Below are 15,878 nucleotides of genomic sequence, written 5' to 3'. Positions count from 1 at the left end.
CAGTGACTGGTTAAGCTCAATCTTCTCTAGATCTTTTTATCAAATTTACACTTAAAATTAAAAATTATAAAAAGAGAGGAACCTAAGGACCTTTTCTGAATTTTCACTTTTTAAATTTTTTACCAAAATATAAGCTTACATCTTGTGTGAAAGTCTCTCTCTGTTTGAGAAGGCTCCAGAAGGTCCTGGGGCTGGGGGAACCGAGGATGGAGTCACTGCCTCTGGTGCTCAGAGGGCGGCAGTTTCCGCCTGGCCTGTCCGACCTCTCCTCATCTCACCCTGCTCCTCTTCCCTCAGGATGTCCATGAGGAGCCCCATCTCTGCCAAGCTGGCTCTGGATGGCGTTGGCACCATGGTGAACTGTACCGTCAAACCAGAGGAGAAGAAGGAGACTTGCCACAAGCCTCCCCAGGGGTCAGCCACTGCAGCTGAACCCCAGCCTGGAGACCCAGCCCAGGCCCCCCAGGATGGCGCTGACCCCCAAGCTCCAGCCCAGGTGCCTAGCACTATCCCAGGGGTTCCTGGGTCAGTCCCCCCATTCCTGCTCTGTAGTCTCCCTTCTTGCCATACTTGGCTTTGCCACTAGGCTGAGATAGGCACCCACCCCTAGCTGGGCAGCAGGTGCAGCTAGAAAAGTTCATCATCAGGGCAGGAGGGACCTTAGGTGAGTAGGGAAGAGTTGCTAATGAGCTTAGTCTGAGGCTGGAAAGCAAGTCACCTGGCAAAGCAGGGCATAGACTCCCTCCTATGCTTAATCACCTCATGTTAACTGCTCACCTCAAACCAAACCAAACCAGTTGCTGCTGTGTCCAACTCATGGTGACCCCATGTGTGTTAGAGTAGAGCTGTGCTCCATAGGGTTTTCAATGGCTGATTTTTTAGAAATAGATCACCAGGCCTGTCTTCTGAGGCACATCTGGGTGGATTCAAACCTTCAACCTTTTGGTTAGCAGCTGAGAGTGCTAACCAATTGCTCCACCTGGGGACTCCTGCTGTTTACATATGTGCTAATAACACTGTGTCCAGCACTGGGGAACTTATTAAGACTAGTTTGGGGAGATGAGATAGGTGCACTGAAAGTGTGACTTAAAACCAGTTTTTCGTATGATTTGAAAAAATCAGCCATATTACCCAAAACACAAACTTACTGCCATTGAGTCGATTCCAACTCATTGCTACCCCTGTTGATTTTCCAAGGCTGTAATATTTATGGAAGCAGACTGCCTCATCTTTCTTCCATGGACTGGCTAGTGAGTTTGAACCACCGACCTTATGGTTAGCAGGCAAATGCCTTAACCACTGTGCCATCAAAGCTCCTTCCGTATTACCCAACTAAGAGTTAAATCATTGTTTAACATAATTCTCCATCCTTCAAAAGAGGAAGTTGAGCTACATGATCAGTAAGGATTCTTGCATCTCTTAAAAATTCTATGATGTAATACCAAACCAACCAACCAAACTCACTGCCATTGGGTCAATTCTGACTCATTGTGACCTCCATTGGGTTTCTGAGGCTGTAAATTTTTATGGAAGCAGATTGCTCCATCTTCCTTCTGGGGAGTGGCTGGTGGATTTGAACTGCTGACCTTCTGGTTAGCAGCCAAATGCCTTATCCACTATGCCACTAGAACTCCTTATGATTTCATACAGGAGGTATAAAATGGGGATATGCGAATATATGATTAAAAGGCAAATGAGTGGAAGTGAGACTTCGAGGGCTCTGAAGGATTCATTTAGATTTGGTCAGGAGGTAGTGGGAGGGGTAATGATCAAGGAAGACTTCCTGGAGGAGTAGGGCCTCAAGCTGGACCTTAAAGGATGAGGAGGACTTAGCTGAGAAGTCGGGAGAGGAGAGGGCTTCTTAAAGAATTGAGATTGGGACCCAATGAGAAACCAGCATGACTGGAGCAGCCGGTGTCTGCAAGGGAGTAATCATTAATAGCAGGCTTTTCGCCTGTGACTACCGTAACAACCCCCTCCACATGCATTAACTCCCTTGATCTCGTCAACAGTCCTGTGACGGGAGGTATGAGTATTTCCATTTTCAGAAGAGGAAAGTCAGGTTCAGAGAAGTTCAGAGACTCATGTGGGATCAAGCAGCTTGTGAGTCACCTATCCCAGATGGAAACCCAGGTCTTTCGTCTTGAAATCTTTTGTTCTTTTCATTGTATATCAAGTAAAGTCAGAGCAAAGACTGGGACTGTGGGGGAAGAGGAACCCTGCCTGCTGGAGCAACAAGGCTAGGTGGAGGGCATAGGGTCTCCTCAGGGCAGACCTCTCTGGGATGGTGCAACCCCCCTGCAGTCTGTGTCCCCTTTCTCTTGGAGGGGTGACAGTGACAATTCAGGGTGTCTTGCAGGATTGTAGCTCTCCAGAAAGCAATGGGTCCCCAGAACCCAAGAGACCAGGAGCTGCAGAGGCTGCTTCTGGAAGCCAGGAGAAGCTAGACTTCAACCGAAATTTAAAAGAAGGTAAGGTGTCCGCCTTAGATAATCAAGACAGGGGCTTGGGGCAGGGAGGTGTTGGGACAGTTGCTCCTGATTGCTCTGTTGTCTTGCAGTTGTGCCAGCCATCGAGAAACTGCTGTCCGGTGACTGGAAGGAGAGGTTTCTGGGACGGAGTTCTGTGGAGCCCAAAGATGTCAAAGGTGAAGGCTCTCATGGGTGGGCAGGGAGAGGTGTCTGAGTCCCCTTTCCTTGCTGTGATCCTGGCCTGGCCATGAGGCTGGGTCTGCAATTCCTGGGTAGTTTGCAATCTCGATAAGAGATTCTTGGTGCCCTCATGCCTGGCCTGTGCCATTCCGGGTCCTGCCTGGCCCTAGGGGTGTGAAAAACCTAAATGCTTAGAGAAACACTAAAAATCAGGGTAACAACATATTTATTGGGAGTAGATATGATTCAAATCAGGCATCCTCAACCCAAACATATCAGGAAGGGTCAACCCAAACATAAGGGTGGAGAAGGGCTTCTAAAGAAGGGGCAGTGAAAGCTGAAGGCAGGTAAAACAGATCATTGTCATGTTAATTTCCCAGGAGGCAGCAGCAGGGTTCCAGGCATTTGGATAAACAGTGTTACCAGGCATTTGGAGAAACAGTGTCACTAAGGATGTGCTGTGCAGTTTTCAACCAGACCCTAGGGTTCCTGCTCCCCAAAACTGGCTTCACATAGATCATTCTGTAAAAGAGCCCAATGCCTAAGGCTAAGCTGGTTACTGGGCTGTTGTATGGCTTGAAGGTGACCGTAAAAAAACAGTTCCTTAAAGGTTCAGGGTTCAAAAGGACACCTAAGGGCAGGTGGCCTGAGTGAGTCACCCCAACTTCATGGACCCAAAATTCCGAAGAATCAAAATGATTTTATCAGAGGTCACCACCGTCCCTTACCTGGGCCCCTAAGCATTAGGTTTCATTCATTCCCATGCAAAAGTGGCCTGGTGAGAATCAGATCCCATAGAGGCTTCAGGCTACCAGACCCTGTGACCTTGGGCATGTTTTTGCCACTTCCTGGCCTAACTGCAAAATGAGCCAAAATTTCCCTTTCACTACTAATAATTCGGGGCCACCAGAGCTTCATTAAGTGAATGAGAACCAAAACCAAAAAGCCAAACTACTGCCATCGAGTCAATTCCGACTCCTAGCACCCCTGGAAGACAGAGTAGAACTGCCCTATTGGGTTTCCAAGGCATAAATCTTTAGGGCAGCAGACTGCCTCATCTTTCTGCCGAGGAGAGGCAGCTGGATTCGAACCGCTGACTTTTTGGTTCGGAGCCAAAATGCATTAACCACTGTACTACCAGAGCTCCTTGAGATAATGAGAAGTGCTTATTAAAAGGCTGCTGCTTAGGTTCATTAGAATGACAGGTTTTTTTAACTGATCATCACACCCACAGAGGGAATTTTAAAACAGTGCAGATGCCCAGGCTCCACCCTCACCTTCCCCAGGGAAGGGGGCCTGTCCTCTACTTTCCAGTCTTTGCCTGAGTGATTCTAATGCAAATGAGCTACAGCCTGAAGCTCAGAAGTAAACAGTTGTAACAAATAATTGCATCAGACAATTAGCTAAATTGGAGGACCAAGAAGCACTAACAGTTACTGGTTGAGAGCCATGTACCAGACTAAAGGCTAAGAGCTTTCCATACAGTCATCTCATTTAACCCTATAAAGTAGCTATTACCGTACTCATTTACAGATTAATTAAAGTGCTGACAAGGTCTGTAACTTGCCTAACAGCTCACAGGCGGCATGGGTTGAAATGAGATTTGAACCTAGGTCTGTCTTGCTACAAAGCCTGTGCATGTCCTTCTGCACCCACTGTGTGACAGTTGTCCACGCTGACCTTGTGGCACTGCACAGGCGGGGCTGGGTGCTCAAGGGGCAGGTCTGGTGCTGAGATGGCCCCTTGTCAGAATTTCCAGGGCCTGCAATGGCCCTTAGTCACCCTTGAAGCCTGGAACTAAACTCACCCCCATGGTTCAACTTTCAGCCAAACAATAGACAGACCTATAAAGTGCACAATAATACCAGGAAAGTATGCCCTTCTTAGAACAATCAGCCATACAAGATCAAAAGGGCAGCATTTGCCTAGGGATAAAGCTCAGAAGGTAGGAAGGGATTGGAAAGATGGACAAATGGAAATGGCAAACAAGAAGAGGAAGTGGGAAGAGTGCTATTACATTGTGGGAATTGCAATCAATGTAAAGAATCAGAATGTATATGAATGTATGTTGTTGTTGTTTTTGTTGTTATGTGCCATCGAGTTGGACCCGACTCATAGCGACCCCTCCTTGGGTTTCCGAGGCAGTATCACTACGGAAGTAGATTGCCCCATCTTCCTTCCGTGGAGTGGCTGGTGGGTTTGAACTGCCAGCCTTCTGGTTAGCAGTCAAGTGCCTCAGGCACTATGCTACCAGAGCTCCCATATGAATGTATATGAACTGTTAAATGGAAAACCAATTTGTTCTGTAAACTTTCACCCAAATCACAATAAAAAGTTCAAAAAAGAAAAAGAAGAAGAATTTTCTAGGGCCTAGAGTTGATGTCAAATGATGGAGAAGTTCTAGGCCCAGCTGGTTGTCAGTTCACGGTGAGGAACCCCCTCCGGAGCAGAGGGACCTCTCACAGGGGCCTAAGACATAGCAGTTACTCCATAAATGTCAGGTAGATGGATGGATGGACAGATGAACAAGTGCAAAACCTCATTTGTGTCTTTTTTGCTCTGGGGCAGGGACCCAGGAGAGCCTGGCAGAGAAGGAGCTCCAGCTTTTGGTCATGATCCACCAGCTGTCCACCCTGCGGGACCAGCTCCTAACAGCCCACTCAGAGCAGAAGAACATGGCAGCCATGCTCTTTGAGAAGCAGCAGCAACAGATGGAGCTGGCCCGGCAACAGCAGGAGCAGGTAGGCCCAGCTTGGTGTCTGGCTGTCTTTCCAGGGGAGAGCTCTGTTGGGTTCTGGAGAAAAGTACCTTGGGGGCCAGCCTAGCCAGTGCAGCAGGGGCTGTGGACAGGAGCTGTAGGGTTCCCACCTCTGGCTGATTCACAGGCCCCTGGAGTAGTGGGGTAGGGTGGTGGCGGGATGTTGAACGGACTTTGCAGTAAGAGTAGCTGACAGCTTCCTGCCCAGGACACATCCTTGGTCCTCTGAGGCAAGGATGAGCTCTCCACAAAAGGAGAATAAATTTTGAGAATAAATTTTTGTTCTGGCCCCTGCCCTGCCCTGCCCTCTTTCAATGGTTTGCCCCAGTGAGGAGGACAGGGTTGGGGAGAGTGGGGAAGGTGGCTCTATGGGAGCCAGGGGCACTCTGAGCCTAATGTCCACAACCTCTTGCCCACTCTTTTCCCTCAACCAGATTGCTAAGCAGCAGCAACAGCTAATCCAGCAGCAGCATAAGATCAACCTCCTTCAACAGCAGATACAGGTAAAGAGAGGGGTGAGTTGGGAAGAGCAAGAGGGCCGGGGGGTTGATACCAGCCTGCAGAGGTGCCAGGGGAGGGAGGAATGGGGATGTGGATTAAGCTAGAGTCAGCAGAGCAGGATCACTGGAGCAAGGCCCTAAGGAGGGAGCTGTCATATCCGTTCTAGCCCCTTTCCCAGTCTTTTTTTTCTATTTTATGGAAGGGGCCTAGAGTGTCTTCCTCCCTAGGTAGGAATTGAGGGAGGGTAAATAGGGGCTCCTTTAGGTGCTGTGGGGTCAGGTAGACTCTTTTGAAGACTTTCTCTGCCATTTACCCTCTGCTTCTCATTGGTGGAAGGAGCTCTGGTGGCACAGTGCCTAAGGCATTTGACTGTTAACCAGAAGGTTGGCAGTTCAAACCCACCAGCCACTCTGTGGAAGGAAGATAGTGAAATCTACTTCCTTAAAGATCTACCACTTTGGAAGACCAGTGGGGTTCCCTAGGAGTTGGAACTGACTCGATGGCAGTGGGTTTGGTTTGGTTTGGTTTTCTCATGGGTGCATCCTGCACTGACCACTGCTAGGTAGCTCTTTGGGTCCCTGGGAACTCACACAGGGTTCCTTCACCTTCAGCAGGTCAACATGCCTTATGTCATGATCCCAGCCTTCCCTCCAAGTCACCAACCTCTGCCTGTCACCCCCGACTCCCAACTGGCTTTACCTATTCAACCCATCCCCTGCAAACCAGGTGAGTATATGTGGGGAGGGATCCCACCACCAGGGCTGGCTAGTTGTGAAGAGGTCAGGAAGGGACTCCGAAACTGTTCTCATCCATTAGTTTGCTGTGTGGCCTTTCTGGGCCTCAGTTCTGGATCTGTCTAGTAGAAGAGTAATTCTTTCTTTCTAAACTTCACTGGAAGAATGAAAAGAAGTAGGATTTTGGAATCATTAAGTGCTTGTGAGATGTAAGATGATGTAGCCCATCTGGGGCTTATCTCCCCAGTTCTGGTACCTGAACCATTAACTCTATTGAACAATCTTAAATATTAACTGAGACTTAACACTGCTCCCAAATTCTAACAGCTGGCATTTCTACCTTCACACTCTTTTTCCTGCCCTGGGCGTGTCACTTGTGCCTTCTCCCAATCACTGAGATTCAGCGGACACAGGCAGAGCACTCTCCGTGTGTCATTCGCTGCAGTGCTTGGGCGGCTGCGGCAGTGACTAAACAAGGTCTTTGAGCTCCAGCAATTTATAGTCTGGGGAGGAAGAAGGAGAAGGATAGTAATAACTGGGGAACCAAGGAAGGCATCTTGGGGAGGCAAGTTTGATCTGGTCCTGGGAGAATGGGTAGGACTTGTGAGGGTGACATTGCAGCTGAGGGTAGAGGATACCAGAAAAGGCTGATCCCATCAGGGACCCCAGGTCCTAGGCAGGGAGTGTCAGGGAGGGTTGAGAGAGTAATGTCAGTGGTAGTGGGACATAACTGGGAGGTTAGTTGGGGCTGGAGCATGGAGCTTGGAATTGATTCTGTAGGACATAGAACACATTTGACCAATTCAGTAGAGAATGTGTGGTCAGTCTGGCTGTGGGATGATAAGGAATGGAGGGGGGACTGTCTGGAGGCAGGACCAGGTCGAGGGATATTGAGGTAATTCTAGTGATTAGGGGTGACAGCTGGAGTAGAGCAGTGACAGTGAGGCTGGAGACAGAATTAATAATCTGATAGCATAGTGTCTAAGGCACTTGACTGCTAACCAGAAGGCTGGTGGTTCAAACCCACCAGCCACTCCTTAGATGGAAGATGGGGCAATCTACTTCTATAGTGATACTGCCTCGGAAACCCAAGGAGGGGTCACTAGGAGTCAGGTCCGATTCGATGGCACATAACAACAACAACAATAATGAAGGGTTATAGGGACAGGGCAGAGACATTGCCCATATCTGGCCCAGGAGTGTGAAATGGCTTTCAAGTCAACCTCCTCTGGTCCATCCTCCCTATTCCACCAATGAGAAAGAGCTTGAAGGCCATGGGTGTGCACTCATTGGTCAGCACCACTGACCTAGGCCTACACCTGGCTGGCATCAAGGGCTATGGTGAAGGGGAAGCTCAAGGGAATGAAAAAGTCAGGCTCTGTGTTGAAGGATGTTTCTGTTTAGCTGAGGGGAACCAGGAAAAGGGGAGGGATGATGGTGGAAGAGGGGGCGATGGCACAAAACCATTGCAACTCTAGACAACTATGGAGCAGAGCTGTGGAGTTGAGGAGGGCAGAGGCCTGGTCAAGGAGGGTCCGTAGAATGCTTTCTGGAGCCCGTGAGCAGGAAATAAGCTGTAGGATAAAGGCCAGGATGGGCAAGTCGTCCTCCTGTGTTGTTTGCTCCAGAATCCTAGCAGGCAGGGGGCCAGTAGGCTGCCAGGCCCACCTTCCTAAAGCTGAGTGAGAATAATGCCAGCTCTCAGGCCTCAGAAGGTGCCCCACTCCCTACGGCAGAGCCCAAACTCCCAAGCTTACCATTCAAGGGAGGCAGATCGGACCTCGCACACGGGCCTAGTTTTATTTCTCATCTCTCCTTTACACCCTGTGATTCCATCTTGGTCTGTCCTGAGGGCACCAGCTCCCATCGCACTCCCCCAGGAAGCCTGTTCTAGCCACCCCAGCTGGAACAAACTTCTCTGGCTTGCTACCTGAGCTGCCCATAGCACCACCTGCCATGTAGTTAGTGATTGGTATACATGGCTGTCCTCCATCTAAACTGTCAGCTCCTTAAAGTTGGGCCTGGTTGAGGGTGAGTGAGGCAGGGTAGGTGGAAGAGAGAGAGTACCATGTAGAGGGGATGGGCTGTGACGTCTAGAGGACCTGGGTTCAAATCCTGGTGCTGCCATTATGAACCATATGAGCAACCCATTTAATTCCCTTGGGTCTCAGTTTCTTTATCTATAAAATGGGCTGATGATGTATTGAGAAGTGCTACACAGCATGTAGCTACTTTTTTACTTGCACACAGTTGGTATAAAATAGAAACATAGTAGGATGAATAGATGGTTCACCCTCTCGTTTCACCATTGGATTGGGACTCCTGTGTCTGGGAAACTCTTCAGAGTAGGAGGGGGAAGGGTAGGAGCAGGGTGAAGATGTCAATCGAGTGATCGGGGTGCAAGGACAGTGGGGGATGAGGGGATGGGAGGTCTCTACTGGCACTCTGGGGCTGGGAAGGGCAGTTGTTGGAGCCAAGCTGGGCCAGCCCTGAGCCTCTGCCCACCTTGTGGTGCCGGGACCTCGTCAAGCAGCGTGTCTGCTGTTCTGTGCTCATCCAGGACTTTTCTCCTTGCCGCCTTTTCCATAGTGGAGTATCCGCTGCAGCTGCTGCACAGCCCCCCTGCCCCAGTGGTGAAGAGGCCTGGGGCCCTGGCCGCCCACCACCCCCTGCAGGTACTGCCCTTGCTCAGCTGGCCTGGGACACTCTCCCTAGCATATGATGGCTGGCTGCCTCCCTAGGGGAATGTGGGGGGTGTGGAATGGTGAACCCCTGGAATCCTTTGTTCTTGTTCATCTACTCTATCTCTCTTCTTCTATCTCCTTGTCTCTTGTGGGTATGCTGGTCTTTTTGTGTCATCATTTGTCCCCTCTGCCCCTCTTTGGGGGTTTCCTTTGTATCTCACCCTCTGACCTTCTGGGTCTCCTTCAGGAGCCCTCCCAGCCCCTGAACCTCACAGCCAAGCCCAAGGCTCCCGAGCTGCCCAACACCTCCAGCTCCCCCAGCCTGAAGATGAGCAACTGTGGACCCCGCCCACCCAGTCATGGGGCCCCCACGCGGGACCTGCAGGCAAGCCCCCCCAGCCTGCCTCTCGGTAAGCTTTCTGTCTTCTGCATCTTTTCCTTTGCCTCTTACCAGGGGAGAGCAAAGGAGGCATGACATGACTGTAACTGTCTCTGCGTTACAGTTCTTGTGAATCAAGGCATTATGCTAGCTCCCTTACGCCCCTTTTAGTTCCAACATTCAGTGTCTCATGAAGCTTCCTACTCTTCACTTTCCCTTCCAATATGGATCTGGGCATCCAGCCACAGAGTTCCACAGCTCCAGGGGCTGCTATTCACATCTTAGTCTGCTGGAGCTGTCTAGGAGCCAGTGTTAATGGCGGCCCCTTGGAGAAGCAGCAGCCCTGGGGAAAGGCAGGGGGTCAGAGTGCTAACTTACAGGTGGGCTCGGCATGAAGGCTGTGGGAGGGGAAATGCAGCAGCGTTGAGTTTGCTCCTGGGCTCAGTGGACCCCTTCAGCTCTCTCTTCCCTCTCCCTCACCTTTCCCAATAGGCTTTCTTGGTGAAGGTGACGCCGTCACCAAAGCTATCCAGGATGCTCGACAGTTGCTGCACAGCCACAGTGGGGCCTTAGAAAACTCTCCCAACACTCCATTCCGTAAGGTATGAGCCCCAGCTCTCTTGGACCTGGGAGAGTGGACAGATGGTGGCCAGTGGTGGGAAACTCAGAGTCTGAGGCCACCAAAAAGAGAGGCAGTGAGGGGAGGCAAAGGGGTTGCTGTACAAGTTGCCCCTATCCACCCCAGGACCATATCAGCCTGGACTCATCCCCAGCCAAGGAACGGCTGGAGGAGAGCTGTGTGCACCCACTGGAAGAAGCCATGCTGAGCTGCGACATGGATGGTGAGGGCCCCGGGCATGGGGCTGACGGGCAGGACGGCCCGCTGCTGCTTCCACACCAGGGCCAGGGTGGGTCATGTCCTATCTGTCCCCGATCCTTTCACTCCCTCATTGCATCTGTGGTGTTTTCTCTCAGCATGGGTGCCTATGTTGTCCTGTTACTGTTGGCTGTCTCCTTGTCTGCCTTCCCACATCTCATGACTGCAGGGCCTCTGCTCTAACTCCTGAGGGGCCCTGAAGCCTTGGCTCCCTTGTGTATCTGTCCTTTGTCTGTCTCTTGGGTCCCTGGCTAAGCCTCTGCTGATGTCTTGCTGCTGACTGTTGGTTTTCTCTGCACCCTCTTCTCCTGCCTTGCTTGTCCTGGGTTTGCCACCTTGGGAGCCTCCCTAGCACCTCCTAGTGGTCAAATGGGGGCCACCTATTTTCTCCCACCCTGGGTAGATTCTTCAGCCTAGACAGGCCACCCAGCTGACTTAATCCCTGTCCCCTAGGCTCCCGCCACTTCCCCGAGTCCCGGAACAGCAGCCACATCAAGAGGCCCATGAACGCCTTCATGGTGTGGGCCAAGGACGAGCGGCGGAAGATCCTCCAAGCCTTCCCAGACATGCACAACTCTAGCATCAGCAAGATTCTTGGTGAGGGCCAGTAGGTGGGGCTCCAGGGGCCACGGCCCAGCTGGACCAGGGGTGATATTCCACCCCATGTTGAACTCTGGTGGAATCTGATGAGGTGGCGGGAGTCAGGGGAGGTGTAGGGGCAGCTGGGCCCTGGGGTCTCATTCCATTGTAGGGGTCTTCTGGTAGCACCTTTGCCCAAGAACATACCTAAGGGCCAAAAGTTGTGTGTGTGCATTCTTTAGCCCCCCAATCTCTCCCTAAACCCTTTCCACTCTTTGCCCAGACCCTTAGAGTGGGCTTTGGCAGGCAACAGGAAAGGCTAATGTTCTTGGGTTGTCAATGGAAAGGCTTTATAAATTACATGTCCTAACTGGAGGCCTCCAAGGAGAGGTGTAGAGCAGCAGGACGAGTAGGGCTGGGAGAGGGCAGTGGTTTGCAAGACTGAGGCTTTTCCAGTGTTAGTACGGGTCCCTTGTCAACTAAAACCGGGTATTTTGTCCTGAGCAGGAAGCCTGTTTGGGTTTTGGGGGCCTGGGGTGACTGCTCTTTTGTTTATGCAAACCAGGCTGACCAGAGACTTAGGAGCAACTGGAGTTTCTGGGCTCTTTGGGAGGCGGGTAGCAACTGGGTGCACATATACATGCAACTTCATGCTTTTGCACAACATCCAAGGATGTGCTCGTACCTATTATTACTTTATCTGCCTGGGGGTCAAAGTCTCCTTGGGGACTCCAGGGCCTGCAGGGGGTGGGGGCAGTGGGATGGGCCCAGCACTGACAGCCTGCACCGGGGCTGGGCCAGGCTCCCGCTGGAAGGCCATGACGAACCAGGAGAAGCAGCCCTACTACGAGGAGCAGGCGAGGCTGAGCCGGCAGCATCTGGAGAAGTATCCTGACTATAAGTACAAGCCGCGACCCAAGCGCACCTGCATCGTGGAGGGCAAGCGGCTGCGAGTAGGCGAGTACAAGGCTCTGATGAGGACCAGGCGCCAGGATGCCCGCCAGAGCTACGTGATCCCGTAAGCAGGCCCTGCCCAGGCAGCTGTGTGTGCGTGTGTGTAGCAGCTCATGTGAGTGAGGCCTGGTGGGAGTTGAGAGGGGGAGGAGGTGAGGGTGGATCTGTAACTGTGGCCCTTCTTGGCCCCTCAGCCCACAGGCCGGCCAAGTACAGCTGAGTTCCACGGATGTCCTGTACCCTCGGGCAGCAGGCATGCCCCTGGCACAGCCCCTGGTGGAGCACTATGTGCCTCGAAGCCTGGACCCCAACATGCCTGTCATTGTTAACACCTGCAGCCTCAGGGAGGAGAACGAGGGTGCCGAGGACAGGCACTCAGTGGCTGATGGCGAGATGTACCGGTACAGTGAGGATGAAGACTCAGACGGCGAGGAGAAGAGTGACGGGGAGTTGGTGGTGCTCACAGACTGAACTTGGCTGGGTGGGCTGGACTCTTCTTTCCTTGGAGAAGACCTTGCCCTGACCCAATGGTCACAGCTAGCCGACCTGGACTATGTTGGTACTTAGACTTGGGCATGTCCGGGAGATGGACACAGCTGTGCACCTGTAGATACATTCATGAGGGGAGTTGCCCCCTCCCCACCACACTTGCAGGCACACTTAGGGGCTGGTTGTCGGCCTAGGTGGGCAGGGCCTGCATGGTGGGGATGGGCTGAGCTCTTTGGTCCTTGGGGCCCGTGACCAGGGATCCACCCATCTGGGGGTATGGCAGCTACAGACCTGTCCTCCTGGGACCACATGCTTTTTGCCTCCATTCTTATCCCGGCTGGACCAGCCACCATGGGACCAAGATTCCCTTCCACACTTCCCCCACTTCCCCCCAATCTTTCCTCTGTCTGCAGGATCACTTTGTACTTTGTGCAGAAAGGCTTGGCTGTCCCTTTCTTTTTCTTATTCTGCCAAGTCCAGTGTGCTTGTGGCTGCTCTGTGTGTGTGTATGTGTGTGCGCGTGTGTGTTCATCTGTTCATTCTCTGCACAGAATATTTATTGAATGCCCACTCCATGTCAGGCACTGTTGCTGAGTTCCTGTAGGTGTCTCTTGATGCCACTCTTGCTTCTCTGGGGGCCACTTTCTGTGCTTCTCTGTGTCCCCAAATTGCTACCTCTCTGTCAGTCTGGGTGTCTCAGGTTTTGTGTGCCCTTGCGTGTATCTCTTTTGTCTTGTCTCTCTGCGGGGCCCTCTTTTCCTCTCTCCCTTTCTGGGTGTCTGTCCTTGCCCCTCTGACACCCTCTGGAGTCTCTGTGGGCCCCTGGTGTGGGCCTTAGCCTGGGCCATCACCCTCCCTGACCTCCTCCTGCCCCTTCACTCCCTGCCTGTCTCTGCCAGTCCGTTCCCCCAGAGCCATTTTTAGCTCTGAGCAGCATGGGAACATGTCTTAGCTTCCAAGGGGCTTTGTCCTGGTGCCCCAGCCCCTGGTCCCAACTTGAGGCCCAGGAGTAGGGGCAGGAGGATTGACGGTGCACCCTTCCTGTCAGTGATGGAAGCCCTGGAGAGCAGGGATCTTGGTAGCAACTGGCCTCCTCATAGGCTGTGGGTGGGGACGCTCCCCATTTTTGGAAGGGGTTGGTGAGGAGAGGACTCAGGCTACCTCCTTTGTCCTCCCCACCCACCCCTGCTCCCCTGCCCTTTTTCCTCCCCCCTCCTCCCACTCCACACTAGGGAAAGTGTCTGCCCCTGATCAGCCCCACAAGTTATTTCCCTATGAAAATAAAATCCTTTGGAGCCTCCAAAGATCCAGAGCAGCCCTAGGGTCAGGGTGGGAAGGGAGGACCTCCTCATCCCACAGAGGACACACGGGGAGCCCGTTCCTGCACCCCATCTTTTCCCTCCCTCCTGCCCTCAGCAACTCCTCTCCAAGTCCCAACTTCTCCAGGCTGTTTCTTTTTTATGACTGTAAACATAGATAGTGCTTTATTTTGTTAATAATAAGATAATGATGAGTAACTTAACCAGCACATTTCTCCTGTTTACACTTGGGGGGATGGGGAGGGGATTTTTTTTTTGTGTGTGTTCTGTTGGCATAATAAAGACAGACCATTTCAGAATCTGGCCCTTGTGTGGGGGCTGGGGGAGGAGAGGCTGGCCTAATCCCAGAATTCTTAAATGGGCTCCTAGCCCAGGCATCAGGAGCTCTGATAGCGTAGTGCCTAAGGCACTTGACTGGTAACCAGAAGGCTGACAGTTCAAACCCATCAGCCACTCCTTGGAAGGAAGGTTGGGCAATCTACTTCAGTAGTGATAAAAAACCCCTCAAACCCAAGGAAGGGGTCGCTATGAGTTGGTCAACTTGATGGCAAATAACAACAGCCCAGCCATCACTGCCCCCTGGTGGAAGCTTGCAGGAGCTTCAGATGTAGGGCCTGGGAGGAACCAGCCTAGGAGAGGGAGGTCAAGCCTGGGGAGTGCCAGACTCCCCGCAGAGCCCACACTGAATGCATGACATACACACATGCCCATCCAGGTTATAAGAAAGAGGGCTGTGGCAAGAGCATTGTATAGGAGTCCAGAAGCCTGGGTTGTTGCCCAAACTAGCCTCCTGGCCTTGAGGGAGTCAGGTCTCCCCCTGGGTCTTAATGTCTTCATCTGAAAATAAGCCTTATCCATGGCTCTTTTGGAGAAGCAGCCCTTTGAGACTGTAAAGAAAGCTGTGGGTCTTCAGCTCAGAAAAAGGCTCCCAGGCACACCCCGTACCCCCAATGCTTATTAGTCAACTAGGTCTCTAATGATGGACTTCAGGGCTCTATGACGCTATGTTTTGAATGAGGATTCAAAAACCTGCATATCACACTAGGAGAAACAGCAGTACAATGGCCTGAAAGGGATGGTTGAGAGACTGAAACTCTCAAAATGCCTAATAACATGGATGGATAAAAAAGACTCTCTTTGGTTAAAAAATTAATCCCACTAGTATGGCATGGGGGCAGCAAAGCTGAATGGCAGTTCTTGTGAAAGAGCTGGACTTGCTAATGGTAGTGATCCAATCTTGTGCTGGATTAATAAAGGCTTGTGTCTACAGGGGAGGTGATAGGCACCACACAGGCCTGCCTGGTCCCAAGCACATCAGGCTAGTTCTAGCCCTCTAGACAATAGAAAGACCGTTGTCAGACTAGAGCGGTCGTTTGGACATAGAGGAGTGGTCAAAAGGACCAGGGATGTTTAGTCTAGAAAAGAGGAGACTAGGATAGGGCAAGAGAGACAAGATCACTTTCTTCAACACTGCCAGGCACACAAGGGCATTGGTGTTCTTAGAGGACATTGTCCATGGTCAATATTCTGGCTTAATATAACATTTCACCAAAGATGTCTAAAAGTGGTAGCAAACTTCCCAACACAAGAAGTATTCGAGAAGCAACCCAGACCCTCTTGAACAAAAGAAAGAAAAACCAATAGAGAGAGATACAGAAGATAATCCCAGAGTCCTGAGTTTTGAAAGGAACTATATAGAAGTGGATTAGGCACCAATTAGTGGAAAAAACCTGAACAAAAACAGTGAGTACAGAGATGGTCGATGCTGCGAACTATCAGCTACTCTGATGGGACCAACAGCCTGAATAGTTCCAAGTGGTGTGGGGCCTGAGAATTGACCTAAAGATCAGCCCTGGTCACCAAGGGCCGCAGGGATGACTGTGCCTGGTGGCCAATGACTAGGAAGGGAGACAGCAAGGTGGGAGACAACCTGAGCTGATGACTTTTCGCTGT

At 51.5% G+C, this 15,878-nt stretch overlaps 1 protein-coding gene across 1 annotated transcript; it reads left to right on the top strand.

Moving 5' to 3' along the window:
• Nucleotides 1–298: 298 nt before the first annotated feature.
• On the top strand, nt 299–12,588 carry SOX13 (SRY-box transcription factor 13). The gene is made up of 13 exons (XM_007956028.2): nt 299–496; nt 2,348–2,471; nt 2,561–2,647; nt 5,220–5,392; nt 5,844–5,912; nt 6,522–6,636; nt 9,234–9,319; nt 9,576–9,738; nt 10,200–10,309; nt 10,453–10,549; nt 11,038–11,181; nt 11,965–12,181; nt 12,312–12,588. The coding sequence occupies exons 1-13, from the start codon at nt 299–301 to the stop codon at nt 12,586–12,588; spliced, it is 1,860 nt and encodes a 619-aa protein (XP_007954219.1).
• Nucleotides 12,589–15,878: the final 3,290 nt, after the last annotated feature.

Source organism: Orycteropus afer, unplaced genomic scaffold (genome assembly GCF_000298275.1).
Source record: "Orycteropus afer afer isolate SDZICR_OR568_19922 unplaced genomic scaffold, OryAfe1.0 scaffold00572, whole genome shotgun sequence".
Classification (NCBI taxonomy): domain Eukaryota; kingdom Metazoa; phylum Chordata; class Mammalia; order Tubulidentata; family Orycteropodidae; genus Orycteropus; species Orycteropus afer.
This window is presented reverse-complemented; position numbering and strand designations above follow the sequence as displayed.